The sequence below is a fragment of the Polypterus senegalus genome, chromosome 5 (assembly GCF_016835505.1).
Source record: "Polypterus senegalus isolate Bchr_013 chromosome 5, ASM1683550v1, whole genome shotgun sequence".
NCBI classification, from domain to species: domain Eukaryota; kingdom Metazoa; phylum Chordata; class Cladistia; order Polypteriformes; family Polypteridae; genus Polypterus; species Polypterus senegalus.
This window is the reverse complement of record NC_053158.1, coordinates 120639402-120652150: the sequence shown is the minus strand read 5'-3', so window position 1 is coordinate 120652150 and position 12749 is coordinate 120639402. Positions and strand designations below refer to the sequence as shown.

Below are 12749 nucleotides of genomic sequence, written 5' to 3'. Positions count from 1 at the left end.
ATTTGACGGGGTACACGATATATTCCGGAACATTTTCTTTGACTTGAGGCCTTTTCAATTTTCTTGCGGTTTACCTCTTCTTTGGCGTTTTACGCACCGGCTGCCCAACAACCTCAACTGGAAAACCGGTGCGAAAAAAGAATGAATAAGTGTCAAATGCGTTTGTACTAAGCCTGGGTTACGTAGATAATTTCTTAAGTATATTTTCATTAATAAGTAGGCAAATGCATTCCTTCATAGGTCTTCAATTACCGTTACAGTGTAGAAAACGTGCCTAGCGGGATATGTGACGGATGTCATTAAACCGAATGCTCATTTGTTCCAAAAGAAGTTGCTAAATTTATCATTGTAGAATTAACGTGTCTTTTGACCAGTAACGCATATTTTCCGGTGATCGTTTCGAATTTGTAACTATGATTTTGAATTTCACGTGCGAACATTCAACGAGTAAATTGGAAGCAGTACTTGTATGCGTCAGGTGAAGGCGTGACCACGCCCCTCCACCTGAATTGGCCAATCGTAATACAGTCCGGTAATGACCCTGAGAACTTTCGGTGTCATTGCAAACGCGTGTTGATTATGTCATATCGTTCTTGAAAAGGCTTAATTCGGTTCAGCTCGAAATGACATGGGCACGTTTTTAAGATCAGTATGGAATAAAATTGTAAACAAAGATCGGTTACATAAAGCTGCTGCGGAAGGGGATCTTTCAAAGGTTAAGGAGCTCCTTTCGGACATTGAAGTTAATCAAAGGGATAAAAATAACAGGTGTGAGCAAGGGGTTTTGTAGTTGTATAATCGTAAACTACACGGGTGTTTCGTGTGCAGTGCTAGTGTAATCTTCGAGATGTTGGTGTCAAATGCACAAATTAAAGTCATTCATCATATTTTAGAAATTGTAAGTATGTAAATGACCCTTCCGGTAAATGCAACTTTATGCAATTTTCTTTCTTCAGTTTTCGCAACAAACCTGAGTTTTATAAGCGAGTTATTCACAGCGATTATTAGCTAAAGCGATTGTGGAAGCGTTTGGACAGTTTAGGGTATAATGTTATATTGGCATCAGTTGCCTGCATTTATGGCACATGTTGCGTGCCGTATTGTGTGCGCTTTTTGTTTTGGAGATATGTACCGAATGTTTTTTTTTTATATATGTATTTTTTTTTGTCTTATCGAAAATGGCAAATTTAATCGCCGAAGTAAAAAGTCAGACATCCCGTAGGATGAACCAGTGATGAACCAGGATGAACCAGTTTGTCATAGTCAAAAGTTATTTGTGCAGGCCTACTTTAATCTATGGGATATAGAGACGAATTAAGGAGAAATGTATTTATATATTTACAGTTTTAAAGGCAGTGTTGCCTAAAAAAAATGACAAAGTTGTGGATACAAACTTTATGTAAACATTCAAAACCATCAATTCAGTCTAAATACTCTACATTAACACAAAAGGAAAATAATTACTCAAACATAATCATGTAGCTCAATGCAAGTCAGTACATACTTAATAAAAAATAAAATAAAATCACATTGAGCATTCTTCATCCCGCTTTCAACGTTCCTCATGACAATATAGGGAGACATCCAGACCCAGTTTGAGGTTGTAATTGCCAGTATGCAGTCAAGAGAATTGAGGATTGAGTGATCAGCTCCACAGTCCCGAAGATGACAATTTAACTGGTGAACTTAGAACTGTAGAACAATTTCTACAAGTCATCCAGGTCTGTCTCCATCCTTCTGAGAATTTTTTAAAATGTTAATGTGAGGATTGTTCTGATTAAATTATTCCTTAATTATATAAGTAAATAGAAATATTAGTATATTTATGTGCAGTATAGTTTCTGCCAAATGCCATTTTTGGTACCAGTCTTGTAAAATCTGTAATCATTTGTCTGAAGAATGACTCCTATAATATTTCTAATATCTCCTTTGGGTTTGTCTACATTGGGGATGGGTATGATAACGTTGGTTCCAGTTTTGGCTGGCAGATTTGACTTATCAGAAGTGGTTTTTATCTTCTTGGCTTGCTTTTCAGGGTTTTCTATAGCTGTTGTTCTTACCATTTGAATGTTCTTTACGACAAACGTGTATTGTCTGGGTTCAGTGCCAAACGTGGCCTTATAAGGCAATTGTTTATTCCCAAATCAAACATGTGATTCTTCATAAACTGGTTTCCCATGCACAATTTACACTTGGTCAGAGATTTGTGAGTTCAGAAATAATATAATTCACAAATTCTAAACTGTTGTCTGACTAAAAGATGCACGGTGCTCCTATAGTTAAAGAATCTGTAGGCTACCTCCTCAGTGATCTTGGATTCGAACAGACAAAGCAAAACAAGTTTTATCAAATGATCTTGATAGACCATCACAAACTTGAATTTATCATCTGGTTGTGTGTGGAAGTCAATAAATTCAAATTGACACCTACTATTCATTTCAGAGTGAAGAATTGGCATGGAAGCCAACCATGTTTTCTTTTGCTGACATACTTTACACATAGACAAAAACACGCATATTATTTCCTTTGTGCCATTTGAAAATATTTTTAGACGTTTCAGCTAATATTCTAACTTGACCACCGTGATCCACTGCAACATGTCCTTCATAGATGATATCATATAGTTCATCGGCTGAGAGATAGTATTTTATATTTTCACTAGGCTGACCCGCCATTTAAGGCGACTGACTTTTAAGTTGACCACTTCTTAAGGCAATTAAATATGTAGATCAATTTGATATTTTATACAAACTCATTAATTTGGTTATATTGCATTTGAGCGGTATTACTTTAATACTTGTAATTTCTGTAATTTTTTTTGATGAAATTTAAACTTTTTTTCTATATTGAGGTCGCCCTTTTAAACCCCCCTGATATTTACTACGCGGTGAGGCATTTGTACTCCATCAACATTAATTATTTCCAGAGACATAATTTTGTCTATTTTTCCAGCGCATCTCGCACAAAAGCAGGGGAACGATGGGAGCACCAGAACTCTGCTCACATCATGTCGCTTCGTACATGCAAGCTGCAAGTAGTAAGTCTGTGATAAGCGGAATACCTCTACGCTTTCCACTCACGGGACGAAAGGACAATCCCGACCGCTTTTATATAGTAAGAAAGAAGAAGATATCGCACAGTCTGGAGTATAAAATCATCTGTTACCTGGAAAAACGAAACTACAAATCCCATATGTGCATTGCAAAATGGACGGGGCATGTATAAAACTCCGCGCCTGCGTAGCACTCACGGGGCGGAAGGACAATCCCGACTAATTTTATATAGAAGGATTACATTAATTTTGTGTAACAAGGGTTTTTTTTTTTTTTTTTAAAACGCCTTTGATTTGCAGTTGAAGGGGCGTTTTCCTTTCTGCTTTTTCATCCTTATCCACATTTTGTATAAGTTATAAATATGTCTTTTGTGAGAATATTTAAATAACTTTGCTTCCACTTTTCAAAATTTCAGTCAAAAATTTGTTTCTCCGATATCTTTGACACTAGTCAAAGCCTCGTCCATAACGGTGAATAACACAAAAAACAAAAGAATAAAATAAATGAAACATATGCAAGAACAAAATGAATAAAATGCACACAACCCAACACGCAAGAACAAAACGAATTAAACAGATTTATGGCTCATTGTGGAATAGTGGCGGTGCAATGTGTAAGAGGTGGGGATGGTGGAGGCATGGGCAGGGGTTCACTGAATTTGCAGGATTATACATATTCATCCATCCATTTTCTAACCCGCTATATCCCAACTACAGGGTCATGGGGGGTCTGATGGAGCCAATCCCAGCCAACACAGGGCATAAGGCAGGAAACAAACCCCGGGCAGGGTGCCAGCCCACCTCAGTTATACATATTTAATGATGAAAAAATCACACAAATCACTTTGGAAAAGACTAAACTGGTTTATTCTTTAGAGGAAAGTTTGTCCTGGGAGTTATAAATTGACTTCAGGATGATCTAGTTCGGACTAGGCCAAACCGATTCATCTTGTCGCCATTTGGACAAACTGGTTTGGCCTAGTCTAAACTAGTTTCTCCTAAACTTGGGTTTGGCTGGTAATGAACTGAGCACCCTAGCACCAATGTTGAACTGTGTAAAACTGGTTGCTAGTACCCTCAAATCGGTTCATATGAGTCACTAAAATAAAAGTTTTTCAAAAACAAAGATTCATTAGCAAATTGCCCATCATTAAAGTAAAGCAGAACCTAGCTAACCTCAACATTCACCCATGGGTATATCCATGTGTAGAGACTGAACACCTGGTGAAACTTAAAATGGTTTTGTTTTAAATTTGTTAATGACTCTGGCCCTAACTGTTTAAAAAGGATTTATTTTCTGAAGTATGCAAGGTTGTTAATGTTGACAAGTGCCATTTCCTGCCCACATAAATGTCGTAATCATTAATAGATGTAGACTCTGGGATGAAGTTATTAAAAAAAAGTGGTGGCACAACTGGCCAAATAGTACTAAGGTACTAATCACTTTTTAAACAATTATTAAGGAAAATGGAAATAACTATCTTACATTTAACATTTTGGTTATACATTCTAAATAGTGTATTGTACTGTAATGCAGTCTAAAATAAAACCAATGTTAATACAACACTGTACAAGAAAATTTCAAGGAAAGTTTGAGAGTAATACTGTACATTTCTGCAGTAAATTACGAAATCAAAGAGATAAGCATTTTGGTTGTTTTAATATTTTCATTTTAACTAAACAGTTGCCTCTGAAGAAACTCTGGTAAAATTTACAACTGATGAATACATTTAGAAAGATGCTACATTTTATCCGATCTCTGCCTCAGTGAATGTGTTTATAGTGTGTTATTTGTGGCCTGTTCGTGTCTTGTTGGTGTAAATTTATTTACCAGTGGTAATTTTTACCAGAGTCAAACTAACTGTTAATCTGAAAAATCTAAAAAAACAAAATGGACATCACCTAAAAAACAAAATGGACATCACTTTAATTTTATAATTTACTCTCCACCTTTCTTATTCTCGAATGCTGAAAGAATATTAAATGAACTTTTACAATGTTGCCCTAATGTACAGCTGCTGCATATTAGGCTGTTTTACAGTGTCATGCATTATTTCATTGTTAAATAAAATTGTAATAGTAAGATAATTGTTTCCTTGTTCTCTTCCAATTGCTAAACAAGTGGCTATTTGGTCTTGTCATTAGGCTAACCGGGATTCAGTGAAAAGTTGCTATGCTTAGGCATAGATGATGACCACTCGTTTACCACAGTGTAATAAACATGGTGTATTAGACATTTTTCATGTCTGCAAGAACATTTTATGATGATCTTTTGCAAAGCGTTTTCTGTGAGTTATTTTGTACAGGTCAGAGATAGCTACTAGGATAACTGAAATACTCTGGTTCCTTGGTGGGACAATGCAAATAACTGTCAATTCTGATTCAGAATCTTTGGCAGCTTCCTGTAAGTGAGACAAGTAATTCTGAGAACAGATAGAGCTGGAAACAGTTGTTAGAAATCCAGAGAAGAGATGAGCAGTAGAAACTGTCTTCACAGCAGGGACAGAATTCAGTTAGCATTGTAGTCTACTGAATTATGGTCATACTGCTCAAGTTTGGTAGTTATGAAGATATTAAATAAATGAACAACAAACATTAAATATTGCCTTATTTCCAGAAGTTGATGGTCATACAGTACTATGTCATGTATTCATGTGAGTTTGTTCTTCAACTATATAAATCAAAATACTAGTTTAACATCTTTTGTTAATCCACAGTGAAAAATAATGCTGTTGCTGAGTCACAGAGCTCCATCCATCCATCCATCCATCCTCTTCCGCTTATCCAAGGTCGGGTCGCGGGGGTAGCAGCTTAAGCAGAGAGGCCCAGACTTCCCTCTCCCGGCCACTTCTTCCAGCTCTTCGGGAGAATCCCAAAGGCGTTCCCAGGCCAGCCGGAGACATAGTCCCTCCAGCGTGTCCTGGGTCTTCCCTGGGGCCTCCTCCCGGTTGGACGTGCTCGGAACACCTCACCAGGGAGGCGTCCAGGAGGCATCCTGATCAGATGCCTCTCGATGCAGAGGAGCAGCGGCTCTACTCTGAGCCCCTCCCGGATGACTGAGCTCCTCACCCTATCCTTAAGGGAAAGCCCAGACACCCTGCGAGGAAACTCATTTCAGCCGCTTGTATTCGGATCTCGTTCTTTTGGTCCCTACCCATAGCTCATGACCATAGGTGAGGGTAGGAACATAGATCGACTGGTAAATTGAGAGCTTTGCCTTACGGCTCAGCTCTTTTTCACCATACAGACCGATGCAGAGCCGCATCACTGCGGATGCCGCACCGATCCGCCTGTCATCTCGCTCCATTCTTCCCTCACTCGTGAACAAGACCCGAGATACTTGAACTCCTCCACTTGGGGCAGGATCTCTCCCCAACCCTGAGAGGGCACTCCACCCTTTCCGGCTGAGGACCATGCTCTCGGATTTGGAGGTGCTGATTCTCATCCCAGCCGCTTCACACTCAGCTGCGAACCGATCCAGAGAGCTGAAGATCACGGCCTGATGAAGCAAACAGGACAACATCATCTGCAAAAGCAGTGACCCAATCCTGAGTCCACCAAACCGGACCCCTTCAACACCCTGGCTGCGCCTAGAAATTCTGTCCATAAAAGTTATGAACAGAATGGTGACAAAGGGCAGCCCTGGCGAGTCCAACTCTCACTGGAAGCGGGCTCGACTTACTGCGGCAATGCGGACCAAGCTCTGACACGGTTGTACAGGGACCGAACAGCTCTTATCAGGGGTCCGGTACCCCATACTCCCGAGCACCCCCACAGGATTCCCGAGGGACACGGTCGAATGCCTTTTCCAAGTCCACAAAACACATGTAGACTGGTGGGCAAACTCCCATGCACCCTCCAGGATCTGCTAAGGGTGAAGAGCTGGTCCACTGTTCCGACCAGGGCGAAAACCACACTGTTCCTCCTGAATCCGAGGTTCGACTATCCGACGGACCCTCCTCTCCAGAACCCCGAATAGACTTTTCCAGGGAGGCTGAGGAGTGTGATCCCTCTATAGTTGGAACACACCCTCCGGTCCCCTTTTAAAGAGGGGACCACCACCCCGTCTGCCAATCCAGAGGCACTGTCCCGATGTCCATGCGATGTTGCAGAGGCGTGTCAACCAAGACAGTCCTACAACATCCAGAGCCTTAAGGAACTCGGCGATCTCATCCACCCGGGGCCCTGCCACCAAGGAGTTTTTGACCACCTCGGTGACTTCAGTCCCAGAGATGGGAGAGCCCACCTCAGAGTCCCCAGGCTCTGCTTCCTCGTGGAAGGCATGTTAGTGGGATTGAGGAGGTCTTGAAGTACTCCCCCACCGACCCAGCGTCCGAGTGAGGTCAGCAGCACACCATCCCCACCATATACAGTGTTGACACTGCACTGCTTCCCCTCCTGAGGCGCGGACGGTGGACCAGAATCTCCTCGAAGCCGTCCGAAAGTCGTTCTCCATGGCCTCTCAAACTCCTCCCATGCCCGAGTTTTGCCTCAGCAACAACCAAGCCGCATTCGCTTGGCCTGCGGTACCTATCAGCTGCCTCCAGAGACCCACAGGACAAAAAGTCCTATAGGACTCCTTCTTCAGCTTGACGGCATCCCTCACGCGGTGTCCACCAGCGGGTTGGGGATTGCCGCCGCAACAGGCACCGACCACCTTACGGCCACAGCTCCGGTCAGCCGCCTCAACAATAGAGGCACGGAACATGGCCCATTCGGACTCAATGTCCCCCACCTCCCTCGGGGCGTGGTTGAAGTTCTGCGGAGGTGGGAGTTGAAGCTACTTCTGACAGGGGACTCTGCCAGCCGTTCCCAGCAGACCCTCACAACACGTTTGGGCCTACCAGGTCTGACCGGCATCTTCCCCACCATCGAAGCCAACTCACCACCAGGTGGTGATCAGTTGACAGCTCGCCCCTCTCTTCACCCGAGTGTCCAAGACATATGGCGCAAGTCCGGCGACACAACCACAAAGTCATCATCGACCTGAGGCCTAGGGTGTCCTGGTGCCAAGTGCACATATGAACACCCTTATGCTTGAACATGGTGTTCGTTATGGACAATCCGTGGCGAGCACAGAAGTCCAATAACAAAACACCGCTCGGGTTCAGATCGGGGCCATTCCTCCCAATCACGCCCTTCCAGGTCTCACTGTCATTGCCCACGTGGGCATTGAAGTCTCCCAGCAAAACGAGGGAATCCCAGAAGGTATGCCCTCTAGCACCCCTCCAGAGACTCCAAAAGGGTGGATACTCCAAACTGCTGTTCGGCGATACGCACAAACAACAGTCAGGACCCTTCCCCCACCGAAGGCGGAGGAGGCCACCCTCTCGCCCACGGGGTAAACCCCAATGCACAGGCTCCAAGTCGGGGGCAATAAGTATGCCCACACCTGCTCGGCCCTCTCACGGGGCAACTCCAGAGTGGTAGAGAGTCCATCCCCTCTCAAGGAGATTGGTTTCAGAGCCCAAGCTGTGCGTCGAGGTGAGTCCGACTATATCTAGCCGGAACCTCTCAACCTCGCACACTAGCTCAGGCTCCTTCCCCTTCAGAGAGGTGACATTCCACGTCCCAAGAGCCAGTTTCTGTAGCCGAGGATCAGACCGCCAAGGTCCCCGCCTCCGGCCACCACCCAACTCACACTGCACCCAACCTCCTTGGCCCCTCCCATAGGTGGTGAGCCCATGGGAGGAGGACCCACGTTACCTCTTGGGCTGTGCCCGCCAGCCCCATTGGTGCAGGCCCGGCCACCAGGCGCTCGCCATCGAGCCCCACCCCCAGGCCTGGCTCCAGAGGGGGGCCCTGGTGACCCGCGTCCGGGTAACGTCGTCCACAGTTTTTATTCTTCATTGGAGGTTTGGAAGGTTCCTTGGTGGGACAATGCAAATAACTGTCAATTCTGATTCAGAATCTTTGGCAGCTTCCTGTAAGTGAGAAAAGTAATTCTGAGAACAGATAAAGCTGGAAACAGTTGTTAGAAATCCAGAGAAGAGATGAGTAGTAGAAACTGTCTTCACAGCAGGTTCAGAATTCAGTTAGCATTGTAGTCTACTGAATTATGGTCATACTGCTCAAGTTTGGTAGTTATGAAGATATTAAATAAATGAACAACAAGCATTAAATATTGCCTTATTTCCAGAAGTTGATGGTCATACAGTACTATGTCATGTATTCATGTGAGTTTGTTCTTCAACTATATAAATCAAAATACTAGTTTAACATCTTTTGTTAATCCACAGTGAAAAATAATGCTGTTGCTGAGTCACAGAGCTGTCAAACTGAATTCTTGGCGGTGTGCAGTACTGCAACTTCTTGATTCAGCCATTTTCTTGACTGATGTTATAGAAAAACATAATTATTTCTGTGGAATGCAAGGGCTGTTATGTTACTCTTACAAAAATGGTATATTCTTTGTAATATAGTTTTCTTTTCTCATAACACTGTCCAAGTGATTTGTGGCTTAGGGCAGATTTGATCAGTATTTCTCTGTTTTTCATTTTCTTTATTTAAAGAAATATGTCGCTTGATTTATAATTTTACTGTGCTGTCACAGAGCTTGCAAGAGCTAATATTTTAAAAAAGCTTTATATGGTGTGCAAGAAATATAAGTCACACTTTCATGAGGATCAATAAATTTAACTACGGAGCTGTAACTAGCCTCTTTATTAATGGAGAGAACCAATACAGTTGAATATTCGTTACAGTAAGGATGATTATGAGGATTTCTTTTCTTTCACATATATGGATATAAGAATCTCATCAGTCATGCTAAATATCTGTGGTGCAAAATCTGTTGTAATGGAGGAAAGAATGCATTTTGTTGGTACTTGCATAGTGGAACTCATTCCTCCTACACTCCAATAGAAGGTGTGCCAGAACTGCTGCTGAGGTTGCTATACCAAATGCTGTGTGAAATTTTAGGTTCTTGTTAGCTGTCACTGTGTTCCTCTAAAATGGAGGCACAGTTTGCAAGCATTGTCATATTAAAATCAATCACTCCAGCATGCTACAAACTAGAGCTGATGGGTGTTACTCCAGACATGCTCTGCTATACTGTGGTATTATTAAGATCCTATTTATTTATTTATTTTGCACATAACTTTCAGGATCTACTGTACTTATTTGTTTTGCCATCATAGTAAAACTGAGAGCCTTCTGCTTCCTAAACGCATCCGTTTGTGGCCCGTTTTTCAGCTAATTTTTCTACCTTGCTGTTCCACTGTTGGATCTATTGCTGTAGCAAGAACATATTTTTAAACAATTCTGTGATGCCCTGAAAGTCACTTTTTAATATAAGATCACCAACTGCTGCTTTTTATGCTCTTAAGCATCAATTGCAGCAAGCAACAAAACAGTGGAAAACAAACTGCCATATTTCTAATATTCCTTTTGTTATCTTAAAAATGTCATTTTAAAGTGTCATTTCAGTGTTGATAATGCTCATTTTAGTTCCACATTTTATTATTCTGCTGACTTGAAACACAATGCCTGCATCAAAAAGATGTAACAAAAAAAGTCATCTGGATTACATTTTTGCTTCAACTGTAGCTTTGTACTTTGCTTTGTACTGATTGTTAATTCAGTAGTTTCCTGATAAATATTTTAACCCATTTTACATACATGTAATTTCAAACTGCTTTGAATAAGGGCACCTGGTAAATAAATAATAATGAGCAGAAAATACTTAAAATTGTTAAATTTAACTTTTTAGTACAGTTATTTAATTTGTAAACCAGATAAAACAATTTTTAATTTATATAAAATCAAGATGGGTAGGGAACGCTGTGTCTTCTGGCTGGTTTCATATGTGTGTTGCAGGTAGAAAGTGGCAGTGTTGATGGCTGCAATTTCTCTTTGATTACATCTGTTTGTACTTGTAGTGAACCCTGTTTTTGTGATGTGTTTTCTAGTGGCGCCTTCATTTTAAATCTACAGTTTTCCTGTGCTTCTTTTAAGAAACTGCAAAAGTCATAAGCACTTCATGTTTACCAATGTACTGAAGCAAAATGTAGGACCAATTAAATGTAAAAAAAAATATGCATACAGTACAAAGAATACATTACTTATTTTTTATATGAAAATTCATACCTGATATTTTGGCTAATTCAACACACCTGTCTCAGTCCAGAGCTGTCTTTCCAGTTCTAGCTGACAGGAGTAGTTGAAGGCTGATGTATACCAAATTTAATATTCAAAAACCAACATAAAGGAGTAAATTTTACCTGAAATTGCATGTAACATTCAGCTGCAACAAAGCTCTGCGAACAAAGCAAACAGTAATGTCTTTTAAAAATAATTGTAAGAGGATGCATAGCATGTCAAGATATTTTCTCCCAGTAATTAAATAATGTGGAACTTTGTCATTCTTGCCGAACTGTGTGCTGCATATTCTACCTGTGCATGAAAAATGAAGTATTTTAAATTTGAAACATTGTAATCTCTCTTTTTTTTGTGATGCTACAAACATATGGTCTCACCTAGAACTAAATTTCAATGACGTACCAGTGGTTGTGTGCTGTATGGCATACTGTATCCGAGTGTCCCCCCTCATCCTGTTGAGACTACTGAGGTATGTCTGTAATCAAAGAAAGAATTAAGTTAGATGACTTGAATAAAGGGACTTTCTTGTTAGATACCATATATTGACACTTTTTTGGCTTTAGTGATATAATTTTTATCGTAACTTAAGTCAAATTAAAAGAAGAATAAATTGAAGTAGACTGCAGAACTGTAATACGTAACTTTTTGAAGCTTAAAAAATTGAAGTTCCTGTTAATTTTTAGCTCTAGCTCTTGTTTACCCAGTAATGGAAATACAATTGTAAAACACTGTGTCCTCCCAAGTGTTGGAATGTTTGTTGTCATGAAGAGCTCAATCATCTTGCTGTATGTTTTATTTTAGAACGGCATTGCATATGGCTGCTGCTAAAGGACATGTAGAAGTTATCCGTCTTCTTGCAGAAAACAATGCAAATCTCAACTTGTGGGATAATTCTGGAGAAACGCCTCTTATGACAGTATGTTGGAAAAAATCATGTAGCTTTGTACAAAGCTAAATATTACTGTGTCTAAAAAGATGCACCTTGATCACATGTAGCGAAATAATGCAAATTTAGTTTTGTGTTCTTTAATAATATGATTTTTCTGTTTTGTTTTTTTTTAGCACTACAAAATAAATGTGAAAGAAATGTGTTTATGTTAATTATGATTAAAACTTGGCAATTATTTTCATTTAAAGTAATACTTTTAATATAGGATAATTTTCAAATGAGCACCATTTTGATACTGTAATAGTACCTGTCAAGCAATATTTTACATGTCAATATTAAATACTAGTCAATGGTCGAATCTTGTAAGAGTATGATTTTTAAAGCATAGTAAGCTTTAACTGTTTTAAGGTTTGGTCACTCTTTTAGAAAAATATCATAATATCACAGGCCAGGTGTGTTGTCAATACCAGATACAAAAAAAATGCTTTTAATAAGATCTTCTAAAAAGCTGCCAGTTATCTATCTAACACACACACCCAGAATATGTCCGCTACAGTCTTACAAATATTATTAATGTAAAACACACAAGAAAGATGAACAAAGAGAGAACATAAACAATCAAAACAAACCCTGCTGCTGTTCTTGGCTTTCCTATATGTATCTTAATCAAGGTGATGTGGGTTGCCTGTCTTACTAGTAACACAACAA

General features: G+C 40.5%; 1 protein-coding gene across 17 annotated transcripts in view; it reads left to right on the top strand.

Moving 5' to 3' along the window:
- The first annotated feature begins 623 nt into the window (after positions 1 to 623).
- LOC120529466 (putative POTE ankyrin domain family member M) overlaps positions 624 to 12749 on the top strand; it is a 232022-nt gene continuing 219896 nt past the window's right edge. For 14 of the 17 annotated variants that reach the window (XM_039753296.1, XM_039753292.1, XM_039753282.1 and 11 more), the window contains exons 1-2: positions 624 to 768; positions 11954 to 12068. In XM_039753296.1, coding sequence (XP_039609230.1) covers positions 629 to 768; positions 11954 to 12068 — 255 coding nt within the window. In that variant the 5' untranslated portion in view covers positions 624 to 628. Of the gene's footprint in view, positions 769 to 803; positions 899 to 1659; positions 1722 to 11953; positions 12069 to 12749 lie in introns of those variants that run through there. The other 3 variants (XM_039753289.1, XM_039753290.1, XM_039753295.1) reach the window with 3 other exon arrangements.